General features: G+C 35.8%; 2 protein-coding genes across 2 annotated transcripts; both read left to right on the top strand.

The window, feature by feature from the left end:
- The first annotated feature begins 4,063 nt into the window (after nucleotides 1-4,063).
- Nucleotides 4,064-5,790, top strand: LOC133291411 (GATA transcription factor 5-like). Its single transcript, XM_061489675.1, has 3 exons — nucleotides 4,064-4,254; nucleotides 4,425-4,774; nucleotides 4,904-5,790. The coding sequence occupies exons 1-3, from the start codon at nucleotides 4,137-4,139 to the stop codon at nucleotides 5,591-5,593; spliced, it is 1,158 nt and encodes a 385-aa protein (XP_061345659.1). The 5' UTR covers nucleotides 4,064-4,136; the 3' UTR covers nucleotides 5,594-5,790.
- A 13,133-nt stretch (nucleotides 5,791-18,923) lies between these two features.
- On the top strand, nucleotides 18,924-19,833 carry LOC133291370 (OVARIAN TUMOR DOMAIN-containing deubiquitinating enzyme 12-like). The gene is made up of 3 exons (XM_061489626.1): nucleotides 18,924-19,019; nucleotides 19,359-19,443; nucleotides 19,519-19,833. Exons 1-3 carry the CDS (start codon nucleotides 18,924-18,926, stop codon nucleotides 19,584-19,586), a joined length of 249 nt encoding a protein of 82 aa, XP_061345610.1. The 3' UTR covers nucleotides 19,587-19,833.
- The last annotated feature ends 214 nt before the right edge of the window (nucleotides 19,834-20,047 follow it).

The following is a 20,047-nucleotide window of genomic DNA, read 5'->3' as shown; positions in this document are numbered from 1 at the left end:
AAAGAATCTTTAATAATATATTATTGTAAATAAAAAAATAAAATAAACTTAATCACATGTGATTTGCGACAATGTTCTACAAAATGTCCTTCTTTGTAATGATTAATGAATCCGTTGTTGTTAGTTTAAAAATAAAATAAAATGAATCCGTTGTTGTTAATTGTTATTGTTGGTGAACAAAGGATCGTTTTAAAATTAACAAAGCAAGCAGAGTTAGTAACCTCGAAATCGCAGCTTCGTGGACAACGTCATTTGACAGCGCCATGCCCAATCATAGCATAACACGTAAATAAAAAAGACCTGGGGCGGCTAAAAACAACTTAGGAGCCGGCTCCTCTCTTCTATGTGCTTTGTTTTATTTTTTTTCATTTTTCTAACGATCACAAATGAAAAATAATTAAAATTTGAAATTTAAATAAAAAATATTTTTTAAAATTGATTTTTTTAATATTTAAATTTTCGTTTGATACTTACTCATCTCTCTCAACAACGTATTTTTTTTTAGTACAGTCTATAACGTATTTTCAAAACCTCAAAAACTTCACTTTATAAGTCATTTAGTCACATTTATTTAGAACTTGGACGATAACCTGTTTAGTTTTCCGAATAACAAAAATTGAAAGCGTCGATCATTGGCATCTTAGATGCGTGCGTGCGTATTTAATTTGACTCTCTTCGCGCCTTTCTTTTATTTATTTTTTATTTTTAATCAAAAATGTTTTAGTTGTTCTACTTGTACGAGCTCAGTGAAAAACTTTTATTTCTAAAATTGTTAATTGAGGGTCTAGAATATTCTTGTTTTTTTATTTATTTTTAAAACCTATTACTGGTAAAATACTAAAATGTATACCTACTAAAAAAAATACTGAAATGTATGAAATATATTTAATTAATATAAAATCTTCGAGTTTAATATCGGGTGTTATAATATAATAAAATACTATATTCGATAATGTTTACGTACAGAATAATTTAAAGTAAAGCAAAATAAATAAATTGTATAAAGGCTGCAGTATTTTTCAATGTTTAGTTAATATGTAATAAGTTATTAGGAATATGATTAAATTGTTTTTAAAAGAAATTGATCGAAATAATTAAAGTTATCTTTTTATTTGTAATTAAGATGGTTCAAAACTTATGAATGTAAATCCAAAACAATAAATTTATTAGATAGATTCTTTACCAAAACGATAATTCTTTACATAAACATTATGATAAAACCATATTTAATTTATAATCTTAGTGGACTAAATTTCAGTATTCCATTTAATTCGTTCTGAAATTGACCATTTCTATAACTTTTTTAGAAAAAGATTCGGCCATAAGTCATTATATTTTTATCTGAATTAAGTTATTAACTTTATAAATAGAGAACTAATTTTTTTTATTTAAATTTATAATTCAACCCAAATCTTTATCTATCCCAATCGCATAAATGATGCCGTCGTACTCGTAGTATAATAATACGATGCATTTATTTGTTTATTTTTTCAAGAAAAAGTATTTTTTTATTAAAAAGATTTCTATAGTAAATATATAATTCAGAAAAAAATATAAAAAAATTATTTTAATTTAAGCATAATAAAACTGAAAAAAAGTAATTAATATTATAAAACTTTTTAAAAATATTTATCAATACACTTTTAATTTATTTGATTACATAGCTTGTAATATTATAACGGCTATACATTTTTTTTCTTGAAATGTAGCGTTGTTATTATTTTTTCTTCCCTGATAAATTGTGATAATCGTTACCTTAATAAATAAAAAGACGGTTATATTGTCTCCCTATTTAATTTTTCTATTTTTAATTCCGTTGATTAAATTTGAATCAACAGTGATGAACAATTGGTGTAATTAGCTAAGAAAAATAATGAAGAGAGAAATAAAATAATTAATATTACAATGTTTAAAACTGTTAATTTAAAATTAATCAACAATAATAAAATTAGAAATATTAAATAGGCAGACATTTATATCCCTATAATAAATTAATGCTGGTGGGCGAGTCTAGGGTTGGCTAAAGGTTTGAAGACTACACGGATATGGTTCATCAATATTTATACGCACGAAATGAGCGAAGGGGTTATTAATAAAACAAGTAACATCAGATCACACATTAATAGTTTGGTTAAATGCGTATTTTCCAGACAAATTTTAAGTGTCAACTCAATTAAGTATATAAAAAATAAAACTAATTTAAGAAACAAAACACGATGAAACTAAAAGAAGAAACTCGCGATATGATTTTGGTATAAAAAATTAAAATGGATTTATCGAATTTTTACTTACCAAACCAAGTTGGGCCCTAATTTAATAAAGGTTAAAGCGATGAAAATTGAGTAATTAGAGTGGTTATAGATTAATATAGGAAGCTAGTGTGGGTGAGGAATAATGTCAGTTGGGTTACTGAGCGACAAAAGCTGATTTGGTGTCATTGCTTGGTATCACTTTTACTCACTTTGCTTCCAAGGCATGCCATGTCCCAAAATCCAAACCGAAACTGTATCATCATGACCAAGGGTATTCATGGAATTCCGGTTATATCATTTTCAATCATTTTATCATATACATTAAAATATTTACTTAAAAAAATAAAAATACTCTATACGATCTTATCGCCTTTTCTATTTTAATAAAAAAGAAGCACACAACGTAGTCTACAGAGACGGTGAAGCAAGTGGGCTCGATGTAATTTAGCACATGGCGTGAGAGGAGACACAACTCCAAATTCTACTAGCAATTTCATCCGTTTTATTAATTTTCCATGCGAGACACGATTTTCCCGGGCTGGACTGTAATCCAAACGACAGAGAACTCATTTTGCTTTCCTTTTTATTGTTTTTGTTTCTGTTTTTTTTTTAACCAATATGAAGTTCAGTCATTGTCCAAACATATATGGTTTTCTTATTACAAATTATTCTATGTTCTAGTTCAAATTTCGAACATTAAACCATATTATTTAAGCATTTTTCTTTTACAAAAAAAAAAAAATGGTGTGGTTTAATTGATGAAAAGATACCTTCCATAATTAACCTGATAAGAAACCAAGCTGGATTAAACAACTTTCAATCCCCACATTAACCATTTAGGAAAAGTTGTAATTCATCATCAGCCTATTGTCCTGTACTATTGATAGCTAAAGACGCATGCGTGTTAATAGTGTATGTATATGCATTTCACGCGCAACACGAAATTTGTATTAAGAGTATAGATCCGTGACCCTTTCCAAATTCAAGTTAAACTTTCCGTGATATATGTAAATATATATTATCATTATTCGGAGCCTGTTGGAGAAATCTTTATAAAGCTTCAGCGGAAGTGCATTTGAGATTAAAAAGCTATTACATAGTAGTTTTTTTTCTTAAGAGAAACAAATTAATGAATATACCATGAGAAAAATAAAATATAAAATAATTAATGAACCTTCTTTTAGATAAGATAATTATTTATATAGTATGTTATCACGAAGTTATATTATATTTTTCTAAACATTTCGTAGGTGATATAATTGGAAAACAGAGAGCGGGAAAAGTAAACTATAGATGGGAACGGGCAAATCCAAAATGAGCGGCGATGGGCACGGTGGGGCAACAACCAGGCATAGCGGGTAATTCAGTGAAAGACTTGGCCCAATTTTTAGTTTTCCATTCTCTTCTCTCTCGAAGGGGGAAAAGAAAAAGTTAAAAAGAGAGAGGGGAATATTATTTTAAGAAAGAAAGATTGTGGTTTCCTAGGTCTTTCCGAATTATGGTACCGGGTGGAAGAGGGTAACAGTAACACCGTATGGTATAGTATTTACCAACATTGATTGAAAATTAAAAAGTTATAATAAATCTACCAAAAACAAAAAGTTACAATAAATAGTAAAATATAAATTTGGTGCCAAATTTTGGATACGGTCCGAATTGTCCTACTAAACCAAATCCAATTGAGAATGGTCACGGGACATTTCGGGTAAATGTGACTGTACAGTTATATGCAAAAATATAGAAACGTATCTGAAATGTATAAATACTTGGTACTATAGGGAGAGAGAAGAAAAGTAAATTAGGGAGGGAGTGGGAAGAGAGAGAAAGAGAGAAGGAAACGGGTACTTTTAGTAATAATCCACGGACGCTTTCACCCTTTATTCAATGCTTTACCAAACTCCCTATCCTCTCCTCTTTCAATTTCATCCCTTGCCTTCTTCTACCCTTCCTCTTGCAACCACATCACCCATCTCTTCTGTTCCTCTGTTTTCTTATCTTCCTCTCTCCTCAGGTATTCTCTCTCTTTATTTCTCTCTCTCTCTCTCTACATGTGAGAATTTTCTGAATTAAAACAAATAAAAATAAATAAAACAAGCGAAAAAAAGAACGGGTCTTTGATAAAGTTTCTGTTTTTCTAAATATATATTGGGTCTTGGTTCTTTTTCTTCTGTTAGGCTGAAACAGAAATGGAGTGTGTGGAGGCAGCAGCGTTGAAGACCAGTTTTAGGAAAGACTTAACCGCCGTGAAATTCAGCCCCCAAACCTTCATGGAAGAGCTGTCAGCGCTTAATGTGCCTAATGCCGCCTCCTGCGACGACTTTTCCGTTGACGACCTGCTTGATTTCTCGCACGTGGTGGAAGATGAGGAGAAAGAAGAACAACAACAGCACAAGGAGGAAGAAGACACTGCTTGTGTCTCTATTCAACAAGCGAACCAAAGCCATCAAATTTGTAACCACGGCACCAGTTACTCTGTCAAAGATGATTATAACTCTCTGCCCACTAGCGAGCTCAGCGTTCCGGTACTTTCATTCCCATTTCTCACAACACACACCAAAAAAAAAAAAAAAAAAGGAAAAAAAGAAAAGAAAAAGAAACAGTTTTTAAGGTTGTTTTGTGTTGGTTCTTTACGAAAGTTGCAATTTTTACAGGCGGAAGATGCGGCGGACTTAGAGTGGCTGTCTCATTTCGTGGAGGATTCCTTTTCGGAATTCTCTGCTGTCTTCACCACCGTAACATTAACGGAGAAACCGAAGTGCCTTGTGGCGAAAGAGCCTGAACCGGGAAGCAATGTTCCTAACCAGCCATGTTTCAAAACTCCGGTTCAGACCAAAGCTAGAAGCAAGCGAACCAGAACCGGTGTTCGGGTTTGGCCACTCGGGTCACCTCTTTTCACCGAGTCCTCCTCGAGCTCCACTACAACATCTTCTTCTTCCTCCTCTTCGTCCCCCTCGAGCCCTTTACTAATTTACACCAACTTAGCCCAAAGCCTCGAGCAGGTTTGCTCCGAGGTAAGGCCGTCGGCGAAGAAACCGAAGAAAAGGGCCTCTTCAGACGGTGCGGCCGCCCAGACGCCACGACGGTGCAGCCATTGCGGCGTACAGAAGACCCCTCAGTGGAGAACTGGACCGCTCGGAGCGAAAACGCTTTGCAACGCATGTGGGGTCCGATATAAGTCGGGTCGGCTCTTACCCGAATACAGGCCAGCTTGTAGCCCCACGTTCTCCAGCGAATTGCACTCGAACCACCACCGTAAAGTGTTGGAGATGCGGCGGAAGAGGGAGATAGTGGGTGGAGTTGAAACCGATGTGGCCCCTGCTGCGATTGTTCCCAGTTTTTGATTATTATTAATTATTAATTTGTTAAAAAAAAAAAAAACGAGAGAAAGAGAAGAGAGGAAAAAAAGGAAGAAAAAAAAAAAAGAACTAGGTAGACAAGGTAGCGCAGATTTTAGACCCGGTTCGATGGACCCGATTTAGTGTACATTTTTTTTTTTCCTTGTGTTGAGTGCGGTAGGCGTTAGGCTTTGTAACTGATTAGGAGACTTTAATATGTATGTCATTTTTACCTTTTTTCTTTTTTGGTTTTAATTTGGTAATTTTTTTTTTCCGTTCCAAATATATTTAATGGTATGTATGGGGTGGGGGTGGTGGTGGGTTGGTGGTTTTGAAATGCTGTTTGAGATTTTGTTTTGGGGTGGCCGTTGAAAGGCATGAACTTTATGAACGAAACAACATAAAGAAGTGGTTAAACGGCTTCTTGTGTCGTAAGATGGACGTACTTTGGGTAACCGATGCAATTTGGAAACTGCACAAGATGGATCGTATCGAAATCGAACGGCCCATGAAACCTTTTACCATCACTCCCAACAAGTGATAAAACTAAAGAAATGTGCCGCGGCTTAGTAATCTGAAACTTGATTTGGACTTTTATGCGACACTATATTTTGGACTGACCTATTCATGAGGCATAACTATTTATCAGCGAAACAAGAACCACTCCCTCTCTCTCTCTCTTTTTCTACTGTAGACTGTTGTTCTCACTTCTCAGTTGGCATTTATTCTTTCAACATTTCGAAAGGATATTCTCTCTCTTCCATTTGTTTACTTCGATTTCCGGCCTTTGTTGGAAAAGGAAATCTCTCGTCAGCAATGGAAAATAGAATAGTAAAACGAGTTATTTGAATGATTCCCCGCTAAGTCTTGGGCCTAAAAATAATAGATGAGGATAGTAAATTAGAATCTCTAATGCAATAATGTTGGACGAAATAGAGTGTTAAATAATATCGCAAGCTTATTGACCATATATATATCCTTTTGTAAAAAGATAACCGGTGAGTAAAATTGTTGCCGGGTAAGGAGGGAAATGTACATAGCAAAAGAACACATCCATATGCGACTGATCCCACATGGCAATCTTATCTTTGCTACCAAACCTAACAAGGTAATCAGCGTATCGACTTTACTCTTCCATAAAGTTTGACAAAAGATGATATGAGCCCTCAGATGATGGGCCAGCACAGTGAAGATAACTCAGCCCATGAAGACACAGCCCATGAAGAAGAAGACACAACAGCTGAGCTGGACCAGTTAGTTACTCCTAAAGCTAGATGGGCCAAGCGTCAGAAAAAGAAGCCAAAGTGGATGAGAGATTATCACATGATCTAAGAGCTGAGTGACGGTGAATTTACCTTCTAGAAGAGGTTGCATTATGTAAATAAGTTAGTTAGCGGATACCACGCTGAGTAGGACGTTGTTATTTGTTATTTCTCCCTTGTATTCTGTTATGCGAATGTGAGGTGTGAGACTCACAGATCATTGTATTTAAACGTTCTGAGTACCCTTGAATGGGGAAGGCAATCTTCAGTATTTTCCTTGTTTTCTTTAATTGTTAAGGAGGCTGCCTCACCCTCGAAGTGAGGCCTTATCATCTGGTGCTTTCATTGAGAGTACATCACACTCTCTTCAATGGCTAGCCCATCTACCACAAACGAAAACCTGGAAATCACCTTAAACCGTTTGCTGGAGGCTCACCTCGCTATGCAAACCGATTTACAGACCATGACACAGAGAATGGTGGTGTTGGAGAATAGACCCCTAGCTCTTCCCCACCCACCTCATCATCTTCATGCCGACGCCAACAACGTTGTGCCTGGGATTCGCACAACCATGAAATTGGATGTGCCCAGATTTGATGGATCTGACCCTCTTGGATGGACCTTCAAGATCTCGCAGTTTTTCGAGTTTCATCGCACTCCTGAAGAGCAACGCCTACGCATTGCTTCTTTCTACATGGAAGGAGAGGCCCTTGGGTGGTTCCAATGGATGCACGCAAATGGACAGATAAATACCTGGCCTCAATTTCTACAAGCCCTCGACCTTCGTTTTGCCCCCTCTCAGTATGAGGACCCTCGAGGTGCTTTGTTCAAGCTGTGCCAGACGGCATCTGTGCGAGAATACCAAACGCAGTTCGAGTCATTGGCTAACAGGATCGTCGGGTTACCACCACCGTTCTTGTTAAGCTGTTTTATCTCTGGGTTACGAGCTGACATTCGGAGAGAAGTCCAAGCCTTAGTTCCTACTACTCTGTCCCAGGCCATAGGACTTGCTCGATTGCAAGAAGAAAAGGCGAACGACATTGCTAAGAGCTTGCCCAAGAGCACGCACCTTAGCAGTACCAATTACAAGCAGCAATCTACCAACCCCAGATACGCGAGTGGAGCGCGTGAAGGACCCGTTGCAAAAAACGCCATTCCTACAAAAGGGGGACCGCTAATCAAACGACTCTCGCAGGAAGAGATGGCAGCACGGCGGGAGAAAGGGTTGTGCTACAATTGCGACGAAAAATATCGTCCGGGGCATCAATGTAAACGCCTATTCATGCTGTTAATTGCAGATCCAGACTTCGAATTAGATTTTCAGAGATCTGATCTAGAACGTCAATTAGATCCAGGGAGTGAGCCACCTGAGGTACCCGACGTCCCTCACGATGATACTGGGCAGATAAGCTACCACGCCTTGGTGGGTCATGGGGTTCCACAAACCCTACGCGTCAAGGGACGCATTGAGAAGACTGAGCTCTCCGTTCTCGTTGACGGTGGGAGCACGCATAATTTCATTCAGGAGAGGATGGCGAGATTTTTGGGGTTGCAAACTCACCAGACCCAAGGTTTCAAGGTCATTGTTGGTAATGGCGATGAACTCGACTGCTCACTGATGTGTAAGCAAATTTCCTTGCTGTTTGGGCCTCATAAATTTGTGGTGGACCTTTTTGTGTTACCTATCAGCGGTGCAGAAGTGGTATTGGGGGTCCAGTGGTTAAAAACCCTGGGACCCATATTGACAGACTATGAAGACTTAACAATGAAATTTGTTAAGAATGGGGAGATAGTCCTGCTCAAAGGAGCCCAGCCCAGTGGACTCCAAGAAGTATCCTTGGCCCAGATCCGCCGAATGTCCGCTACTCAGTCCATTTTAGAGCTGTTCCATTTGCAAGTGGTTCCCACTTCCATTTCTTCTCAGCCCACTCCAGAGCCGAACCCTATTTCCCCTTCTGTACAACAGCTACTCGATAACTATGACCAGCTGTTCGCAACACCAACGGGAATTCCCCCAGCTCGCGACATTGACCACAAAATTCCTCTACCGGAGGGCTCTACGCCGGTTAACGTTCGCCCATACCGGTACCCTTTCTTCCAAAAGAGGGAGATTGAGAAGCAGGTCAGTGACATGCTTGCCGCAGGAATTATTCAAGGGAGCACCAGTCCCTTCTCCTCGCCGGTGTTGCTGGTCCGTAAGAAGGATGGGTCGTGGCGTTTTTGCATAGACTACCGCGCCTTGAACGCAATTACCTTAAAGGACCGCTTTCCGATCCCCACCATTGAAGAGCTTCTGGACGAGCTCCACGGTGCCTACTGGTTCTCTAAGCTGGATTTACGCTCCGGGTACCATCAAATACGGATGGACCCCGTGGACACACCCAAAACAGCTTTCCGCACACACGACGGACATTACGAGTTTCTGGTCATGCCCTTTGGGCTCTGCAACGCACCAGCGACTTTTCAAGCAACTATGAACAGGTTGTTCCGTCCTTTTCTTCGTCGTTTTGTGATTGTGTTTTTTGATGACATATTAGTTTTTAGCAAAACAGAGGAGGACCACATAGGACACTTGCAGCAAATCTTTGAATGTCTTTTGCAGAACCAATTCTTCCTCAAGAAATCCAAGTGTTCATTTGCTCAGAGGTCCATTGATTACCTGGGCCATATCATATCCGCAGGGGGGGTTGGTCCTGACCCAGAGAAAATCAGAGCTATGACCGAGTGGCCACTGCCAAGCACCTTGAAACAGCTACGCGGCTTCCTGGGATTAACTGGGTTCTACAGAAAATTCGTACAGCGGTATGCAGCCATTGCTGCTCCCCTCACAGACATGCTTAAGAAAGATTCCTTTGAATGGACAAATGACGCACGCACAACGTTCGATAATCTGAAATTGGCAATGACACAAGCCCCTGTGTTACAACTCCCGGATTTTGATTCAGAATTTGTGTTGGAAACTGATGCCTCGGGGCTGGGCATGGGAGCAGTTTTACTACAAAAGGGGCACCCGATTTGTTTCTTCAGCAAGAAGTTCTGCAACCGGTTGTCAAAGGCTTCCACTTATGTCCGTGAGCTACATGCCATCACCGAGGCAGTGCGCAAATGGCGACCGTACTTACTGGGGCGTAAGTTCACCATTCATACCGACCAACGCAGCCTACGCGAGCTCATGACACAGATTATTCAAACCCCGGAGCAACAGTACTACTTGTCAAAACTCTTGGGGTATGACTACACTATAGTGTACAAGCCGGGAGCCTCTAATCATGTTGCGGATGCCTTGTCACGAGTAGAGGACTCACATGTATCCTTATCTGTCCTTACTGTACCTCAGTTTGAATTCGTTACTAAACTTAAAGAGGCTTATTCACAAGAGCCTGAGGTGCAGTCGCTCTTACAGAAATTGGAGGCAGACCCTCACTCCCAACCACACCTGCGAGCTGTGCAGGGCTTACTATTATATAAGGGCAAAATTTTTATTCCCTCCCGATCTCCGATTAAGAAGTTATTACTGTCCGAATTCCACTCTTCACCTTTGGCTGGCCATATGGGTATTAGCAAGACTATAGGGCGCCTCAAAGAGAATTTCTACTGGCACGGAATGAAGGCAGACGTGACACAATTTGTTAAGCAATGCCTGGTCTGTCAACAAATAAAATCTCCTACTCAAGCCCCCATCGGGTTACTCCAGCCCATTGACATACCCAACCGCGTATGGGAGGATGTTTCTCTTGATTTTATTGTTGGGCTCCCTTCGTTCCAAAACCACACGGTCATCCTGGTTGTGGTGGACCGTTTCTCCAAGGCAGCACACTTTGGCATGCTTCCTACTCATTTTACAGCGTCCAAAGTGGCAGATGTGTTTTCTCAATTAGTGTGTAAACTGCATGGGATGCCCAAGAGTATGATTTCTGATCGCGACCCAATATTTTTGAGTCATTTTTGGCAAGAGCTTTTTAAGCTCAGTGGCACCAAGTTACGCTTATCAACAGCCTACCATCCTCAAAGTGACGGTCAGACGGAAGTAGTCAACCGGACACTACAACAGTACCTACGCGCGTATGTTCACGAACACCCTCACAAGTGGGGCAAATTCCTCCATTGGGCAGAATGGTGCTATAACACCACACTCCACTCCGCTACGGGCATGACCCCATTTGAGATTGTTTACGGCAGGAGCCCACCTACCATACCCGCATACACTCTGGGCAGCAGTGTTATAGATGCTGCGGACGTCGAGCTAGGAAACAGAGAGGCAGTATTGGCCAAGCTGCGTCGTCGCCTTCTGAGAGCTCAAGAGAGCATGAAGAGATCAGCTGACCAGCATAGACGACACCACGAATTCAAGGAAGGAGACTGGGTCATGGTCCGCCTCCGTCCCTACCGTCAAACCTCGGTGTCGAAGGCCCATTCTCAGAAGCTGGTTAAACGCTTCTATGGCCCGTTCCAGATCACCCGTTGCATCAATCCAGTTGCCTTTGAGCTGGCACTACCACCCGACTCCAAGATCCACCCCGTTTTCCACGCTTCCTTGCTCAAACCCTTCCTTGCAGGAGACACAGACACACCGGATCAGACCCTCGCTCTGCCAAATACTGCTATTGGCAATCAACCTGTAGTTCAGCCATTGAAGGTGCTGGATATTCAACCCGGATCCGGACCAGAATCGACCAGGGTATTAATCCAGTGGCATGGGCTGTACCCGGAAGACGCATCTTGGGAAGTACTATCGGATCTGCAACTAGACTACCCTTTTTTTTCTCTTGAGGACAAGAGTGGTTTCGATGGGGTAGGGGATGATATGAGCCCTCAGATGATGGGCCAGCACAGTGAAGATAACTCAGCCCATGAAGACACAGCCCATGAAGAAGAAGACACAACAGCTGAGCTGGACCAGTTAGTTACTCCTAAAGCTAGATGGGCCAAGCGTCAGAAAAAGAAGCCAAAGTGGATGAGAGATTATCACATGATCTAAGAGCTGAGTGACGGTGAATTTACCTTCTAGAAGAGGTTGCATTATGTAAATAAGTTAGTTAGCGGATACCACGCTGAGTAGGACGTTGTTATTTGTTATTTCTCCCTTGTATTCTGTTATGCGAATGTGAGGTGTGAGACTCACAGATCATTGTATTTAAACGTTCTGAGTACCCTTGAATGGGGAAGGCAATCTTCAGTATTTTCCTTGTTTTCTTTAATTGTTAAGGAGGCTGCCTCACCCTCGAAGTGAGGCCTTATCAAAAGGACACATAACAATCAAATTAGTTTTTGAAAACTTAACACTCAAACGATTCCGTAATCCTTGTGTAGCATTTTGGTCACAACTTAAAAAAATAAATCATAGCGGAAGATTTTGATCATAGAATATCATGTTATATTCTTCCAATTAAAAGAAACAAGACTACTGGTAATGGCTTGTATTTTAAGTCGTAACGCACTGTTAAAGAATTAATGAACTGTTGATCAGGTAAGAAAACAATCTTTGTGTAACCGATAAAATCAAAAAAGTGTGTAGGTTGCACATTGTTTTCGAACTTACTCTTGGTTTCTCCACTGGGTTTAAATTGAGTGTCTTAAAAGAGAATCGGTTATTTGTATCGGTACCTGTATTTGGTAGGGTTTGTTTTAGTAGGTGGTCTTTCAAATTTTAATATTCAATGCAACGAACAGTGCGGTTATGGTGAATAAAGTCCCCACCTGACATCTTCATTCAGACCTTTATGAAATTGATAATATCACACGAAGCCGTGTAGTGTAGTGATCAGGGAGAGGGGTGTTGAATTGTTGATGGTTCAGGTTTAGCCGTTTAGGTAAATACGAAATCCAAACCAGTTAAATCTATCTTAATTTGTTTTTAATTTGGTTTTTGGAAAAAAAGAAAAAAGAAAATTAACCAACTCAAACCAAATTAACTCAACTACTATGGAAATCATTATTACAGTCATCGGGTTAAAATAAAAAACACAAATTATTATAGTTTTCTAAGATTTTATTCTCGCACATTATCTTCCTTTTAATGTATAATTTTAATTTTTTTACTAGTTGTAAGGTAAAATACTATATTCCTACTCATACATGATGCGAGATAATTATCAAATCAATTATAAAAATTAATATTATATTCTACTAACATTTAGTGTATTCTACAATTCAACTTTCACATCCCCATTAATTTATTTACCCAAAATATGATACAAAACTATACATCAAACATGACCAAAGAAACTTGATAATGATTTAAATATTGGGTAGGGATGTCAAAATAAATAAAGAGACCAAAAGCAAGAAAAGAAAGAGACACCTGATCACTAAAGTTTAAAATATACATCTTTACAAGCTTAGGAAAAATACAATGAAAGGAATATTATGTTAGAAATTCAATTATTGAGTTAAAAAATCATTTACAAAATAACTAAACCAATTATAATTGATTGTGTTTATGTTTAACGAGAAGTAAAATAATTATTTAACTCATTCTGAATAACTTTAATTTAACTTAGATCAGGGTAACTTTTAAATGTTAGACGGTTGATTGACAAATTGGGTAAAAATAATTACCGATAATTATTATTTTTTTACAATATGTACAACAGTACAAGGCGCTAACCCACGCGACCCCTTGTATAAACCTCTTGACACCTTCCACTCAAACCCTATGCTTTCCCCTCATTCACATGACTCTTTAATATTTTTTGATATAATCTATTTGTCATTTTATTTTGAGATTTATAATTTTTTTTGGTAGTCTAATTTAATATTATTGTATTATTAAATATTGTGGTTTATGCTATTCTATTTTTAGTTTATGTATGTTGTTAATTATTTAAATTAATTCAGTCATTTATTTATTTATTTTTAATTTTTGGTAAACATTTTATTTATTATGTTGATAGTTATTTTATTTGTTATTAATTATTATTTAATATTATGAGAAGGTTATAATTATCCTCATTTTTTCCTTACAAACTCTTATGGTCAAAATCAAATTAGCATTCTCAGTTGATGTCATTTTGTATCTGTGAATTTTCTTTTGATAATCGCAAAAATAGTTGTAAAAGGACCTGTAAGTGAAAAATGGTTGTAAGTATATCCCCGTTTAATATTAAATATATTTATGTCATTTATTATTTATGATTTGATGATTTTTGAATTCATTTATGCACTGCAACAAATTTAAGTTGTAATTTAAATTGAAGTTGACTGAATAAAATTAATATTTTTTAATGAATAAAATTTATTAGATTGATATATATTAAGAGAGAAACAGATTTATGAAGTTTGCTATTACTAAATATTAGGGGAGAAATCGTTTTTATTTATTTATTTATTTTTGGTAAGGTAAATCGTTTTTCTTTAATTAATGAGAGGTTGTTAATTATTAAACTAGATATTTTTATTTAAATTAAATAAAAATTATAAATAATTTGTGTCTATCTAAACGAGTGAAGGATAGTAACCTTCAAATGGAGTGTTAGCATTTCTCACAAGATATATAGAAGCATCATATATTGATTGTTGACTCCATCGTAAATAGCAATGCGTATTCTTTTGGAGTCAAGTGGAACTAGAAGTCACACCCATTTTTCTTTTTCTTTTTCTTTTCTTAATGAGAGTCACTCCCAATTCTAAATTTCTAATGATATTTTTTTGGCCATAATAATGGCGAAAGTCAATTTCCTGTTGATTACCATTATCAACATTATAAAAGCAGAATTGTCGGCGTTTGGTTGAGATGCGTGATGTTATCATATATATGTTATGCTATTTTGAGACTAAGTAAATAATTTGACTGGGGTAAACTATCCTAGAGTGGAAATGGTGCTGCTACAAGTGAAATAGAACTTACGGCCACTCATTCTACCAAAATATAAAGCCCTTAATCGCTTCGCGGCAATAGCTCTCACCCGTTCCTAACCACTTCTGTAATGTCTATAATAGCACTTCAAGAATAAAAGTAGGGATATATATCTCTTCATTAGAAGAAAGAGAAATTATCTACCGTAATCACATACTTTTCAAAATATGAAATCATATCTTGAAAAGTATATATCAGCCGGAAATGATTTCTCTCCAACAATAAAAGAGTAATAGAATCTATAAAAGTAGACGGATAACATATCAAATTGATTTGCCAAGTCGTTACATATGCTGCATATGCGACTGTTTTGCTTAGCTATGCTAATGTGTTATATGTCTACTTACTGACTCTCCTTTTTTCTATAAAATTTGAGAACCAAATGAAAAAAAGTTGAGATTTAAAAACTCTGTAATGGCAGCCATACTATAAATGATTTTTTTTTTTTTTTTTTGGTATGTGGGGTTTTGAATTGTGTTCGAGCGGTGGTGTTGGGACGCGTTCGATTTTCAAATGGAATATAAAGTATAAACAATGGAACAATGGTTCAAAATTTAAACGTTATTGGAACGCTACAAATATGAGTTTGAATTCTGAATCTTTTAAAAGCAACTCAAAAAGTAATAATGGCAATAAAAATTAAAAAGTAAATATAAGGTGTGGGTTTTTGAATTCAAATTAAATTTAAAAACGAGCAGCGCGTTGTTATAAATTCTAAATGCAAAGGCATTTCAAGAAAGAAGTGGGATTGTGATTATATACTTATATGAGCTAATTACGTAAAAAACTGGCAATGTTAAAGCAATTTGCTCAAAATAATCAAGAAGGCATGGTATTTAATCTCTCTTTACTCTGCTCTGTGAGAACGCTTGAGTAAAAATGAAAGGATGGATCCCTAATTCCCTATTACCTAACTAACGAAAATATATATTTTTTTTTAGGATTCGCTTTTTCTGCAGTTACTGCAGATAAATTATCTGCAGTAAGTCAATACGACGTCGTTTTGGGACGGAAATCATTGTATTTTTATAATTTTAATTTATTTCAGGGTTAGAATAATCTTTATATTTATAATTTTTTAACATTTCAATATCAAAATAACGTCGTTTTAAGAATAAATACAGATAACTTATCTGCATTAACTGCAGAAATATTTTTTTCTTTTTTTTAGCACAAACGAAAATATTTTTAGGATTCCTATTGTATCGAGTATTGGATGCATTATTTATCAAATATGATAAAAAGTAATATATTATACACTTTTATGATTATTTCAATTCTTATCCCATAATTTTTTTTTAATAAAGAAGTATGCACTCCACCAAAAATGAGGTCCTAACTGAGCCCACCCTTTTGACCATTATGTTCGTTTGATGATGACTCCTCTTGTCGTTTGTATATGAAAGTTAAAATTTTGATTTATTATTATAATTTTATGTTTTTACAATTTTTTTTATCAAAATAATTTTATTAAGTGATAAGTTATTCTATATATTTTTTTTTCTGCTTATCTATGTCTACCACTTTAAAACATCATTAGATTAAAATCTCAATTAACTTTTATCTTTCTCTCTGAGATTCTAATCTAACGATATTGGAAAGTAATAGACAAGTATAAGCAGAAAAAATAATTGGTAGAATAACTTATCTCTTTTACCAATATTCTAAATACTTTTAATTTTTTATGATTTTTAACCCCCTTTTCAATTTTACGTAAATTGTAAATTTTAACTACCTTGCTCTGGACTCTGTTCTCCTTTTTGGATGGACTTTTTTCAGAAAAAAAAAAATATTTATAAAAAAAATAAGTTTGAATGTTTGTTTTTAAATAAATAGAAGTTATAAAAAAATCAAAAATTTATTTTTTTGAAAACTAAAAATTTTAGCTTCTAAATTTTTAGAAGTTAAAAGCTAAATATTTTTTAAAAAATCTAAATAACTCTAACTTTTATAAAAAATATTTCTAAAATAAATAAGATATAAAAAATGCTTTTTTTTTTTTGGAAGGCAATCCAAAAGGGCTCTATGTCCTCATTTCATCCCGCCCTATTTTTTGTGAAAAATAAAAACACTATCATGTTTATAATTATATGAGTGCTGCAAAAACGAGATCAGGTGCGGCACTTCGATAAAAAAGTAAATAATGAATTGGTCAATGGTCATGTATTCTTTTTTTTTTTGGGTGACTGAATTGGTCATGTATTCAATTTAAGAAAATTAGATAATCAGAGAATCACTGGGAACCAGTTCAAAATCAGGGAAGAAGCGCTTTTGAATTGTTATTTTTTATTTTTAATTCATCCAAAAAAATTATTCCTTTAAGTTAAATAAAAGGCACATAGAGGCAAAAGTTGGAAGCGACAAATCGACTCACTTTTTAAAATGAATTGAGACATCATTTTGCTCTCTCTTTTTTTTGACAAATTGGTAGGTTGACATGCTCAAATAATAAAAAATTTGAAAAGCAAAATATATCTCACCTATAAATAAATTAAGGAATCAAAATAACATACTACAAGATAATTAATTACTTAGATTCAGTATAAGAGAAAATCTAACAAGTTTGCTTTGTCTCAACTCATTATAACCACTACAAAAAAATGTGTAATTTGTGGATGTTATTTTGTGGAGGTTTATAAAACCCCCAATAATCATGTATATTATGATATTTTTAGAAAACGCCACATTCTATTTTTATTTTTAGTTTTTAGTTTTTATAATTTTATGGCCAGTTTTGACCCCCACAATATTTATACTCTCTAAATTTTTGAACATTTTCTGAGGGATGGCCGTTATAAATTTTTTTTAACAGATAATAAAATTCCCAAAGTTTCCAACAACGAATGGTTGCATCGTCTCTACTTCTTCTTCACACAATGCCTCCTCCTCCTTCGCTTTCTACTCCAAAGTAACCTTAACCAAGCTCACACACTCTCTCGTTCGTTCGTGCGTCTGTTATCTTCGTTTTAATCTTCACTCTGTTTTTGCGAATTTGTTGCTTTGAAGGTTCAATTCTGATCCCAACAATCCGGTTCTAGAGAGAAGCAGTAGCTAGAGTTTCAGAGAGAGCTCTGTTCCCAGCGCTTCCAATACTCTTCCTCGCTCACCAATGGAGACAGTGATTCATCGGAGGATGATGAGAGATCAGATCGGGTAGCGTATAGTTCTCTGCAGTTGCTCGTTACCATCAGATGAAGTTCAAGGTTCCTTTTATATATCTTCTCATCGATTCTCTTTTAGAATTTTTTCTTCTTCATTATCTGGAATAATTTGTGGAAGGCTACGAGGGGGTGTTGAATCTCGGATGATGTATGAGATTGAATCAACAATTGATATAGAACTGGTAATTTCACTTGATTTACCATTATGAAACAAAAAATGGTCAAGGTAATCTTCTGAAACAAAACATGTAAAATGTAGATTTATTTAATTAGGCAGGTAATGGATATTCTTATTAGGAAGGCATTGATTGTTTCTATCCCGTTTTCCTTAGTGTTGAATCTGATACAGTTTTTAAGTTAATTGGAGGAAGGAAGTTCAATTTAATTATTAAGCTATTTTGCACTTTTTATTCAAGTTAGCTGGGTTTGTTATTTTACTCATCTCTCTGTCAAACTCTATAGCATTGGATTGAATCATTCAACTTAGTTCAGCTGTGTGTTTAGATTTCGTCAGAGAGTGGGAGAGGTGGGCCATAGGCAGAGACTAGGAGTGTGATTGAAGCAATAGAATGTGGCGTTTTCTAAAAATATCATAATATACATAATTATTGGAGTTATTTACGCATCATGAAAATAGCTAGTATTTTGGTATGCATTTTAATGATCATTCCATCAGCTAATGCTGTTGACGCTGTCAAAACTTGTGCTTGCTTGCTTAAGGAATACAGGTATACCATCTTTCTCTCTTTTCATTTTTCTGCCATAATAAAAAGTAATTCAATAGGCCTCCAATTTCTTAATTTTTTTATCTATGCAGGATAGAACTGGCTAGGTGTCTTTCAAACCCATCATGTGCTGCCAATTATTGAACAGGCATGTACTATATGGAGTGTGTCCTTTTCTTTTTCAAACTTTTTTTTAACCTCCAAATTTTTAGAAATACATGAAGCATTTATTATAGTTAACTATATAATTTGCTAGACCATGCCTTTTATGCTTTGAAGTTTGGATTGGTAAAATGAAGTAAATAACTGCAAAATGCTTTTGAGATTTTATTGATGATTCTCCACACATTGCAGTTCCGTGCACTTTCGGATCAGCTTTTTAGGTCACCTGAACACTACAAGCATGTTCGAAAAGAGATTGTAAAACAGGTATGTATGCTGTGAGGACATCGGGTTTTGTTGGTCATGTGGAAAGAACAATGCCTCTGAAAAATGTCTAGCTATGAGGACATCTGGTTTCTTGGATTGTGATTGATTAACTAGGTTAGAAAAATTAAATTTGCTGATGTGTAGATGAATTAATGAGGACATTCTCAAAAGGAGGCTGGGAAGAGGGATTTTAGTAGCTTTTTAGTAACTAGTTTCTTGGATTGTTATTGATTAAGTTGAAAATTGTGCTTCTTATTTTTGCTAAATTAGTAAGATATGATTTCACTTGTTGTGTATGATTGTCAACATGATGTATGATGTTTCTTGTTTTTAATGTAGTTTGCAGCAAAGATATGCCTTTTGACATCATTCAGAGACACTTATTTCATCGAAATTATGCCATTGTATGAAGCTCCGAAGCGTGGTAAGATTGTTATCATCATTATTATTTACCTCAATTACTTTAATCAGTCTTACGAATTTACAAGATTATGTACAGGCAGAGTTTTAATATGTAGATTCAATGCAGTTAATTTGCTTCAGAGGTGTTATGGATTTTCCTCCTGAAATATTCTGAAATCTAGTAACATGTAGTTCCAAAAACAGTTTATGCTTTTCCGTAATGTGAGATAAAAGTGCATGCTTCTTGTAATTAATTCAATAAGTTCCTAGGACTTTTAGTTTAAGGCCCAAAAAAAGCTAAAATAAATTAATTCAAACAGTTAATTGTCATGGCTATCAATTTTTTTGTTGTAAAAATTATTTTGGTTAATGTCATAAGATGCTCTATGTTTGTATACCTAGGCCATTTCTGTTGGGTTACATTTTAAGTGAGATTTATTTCTCACATAATTTTGTAACGTAATTTTATCTAAATGTGAATTTGTCTTGTAGAACTTCCAAATTTTGGCATAAATGAGTAGTTATCAATTTTTAATAGCTTTTAGTTTTTAATTTCATTATACATCTCTTTGATTTTTTTATCTTTGAAAACCAAGTTCTATTTAGATATGTATTCAAATATCTGG

The sequence above is a fragment of the Gastrolobium bilobum genome, unplaced genomic scaffold, assembly GCF_033153095.1.
Source record: "Gastrolobium bilobum isolate Gb01-03AN ecotype WA unplaced genomic scaffold, APGP_CSIRO_Gbil_v1 utg12132, whole genome shotgun sequence".
Classification (NCBI taxonomy): domain Eukaryota; kingdom Viridiplantae; phylum Streptophyta; class Magnoliopsida; order Fabales; family Fabaceae; genus Gastrolobium; species Gastrolobium bilobum.
Note: the sequence above shows the minus strand (reverse complement) of the source record. Positions and strands in the feature narration are given on the sequence as shown.

Excerpts from the sequence above, each read along its gene's own strand:
- LOC133291370 (XM_061489626.1), top strand. The coding sequence starts at position 18,924 with ATGATTCTCCACACATTGCAGTTCCGTGCACTTTCGGATCAGCTTTTT. Across the intron at positions 19,020-19,358 it reads GAAAAGAGATTGTAAAACAG|TTTGCAGCAAAGATATGCCT; the intron begins GTATGTATGCTG and ends TTTTTAATGTAG. Across the intron at positions 19,444-19,518 it reads GTATGAAGCTCCGAAGCGTG|GCAGAGTTTTAATATGTAGA; the intron begins GTAAGATTGTTA and ends GATTATGTACAG.
- LOC133291411 (XM_061489675.1), top strand. The coding sequence starts at position 4,137 with ATGCTTTACCAAACTCCCTATCCTCTCCTCTTTCAATTTCATCCCTTG. Across the intron at positions 4,255-4,424 it reads TCTGTTTTCTTATCTTCCTC|AGGCTGAAACAGAAATGGAG; the intron begins TCTCCTCAGGTA and ends TTTTCTTCTGTT. Across the intron at positions 4,775-4,903 it reads CTAGCGAGCTCAGCGTTCCG|GCGGAAGATGCGGCGGACTT; the intron begins GTACTTTCATTC and ends CAATTTTTACAG.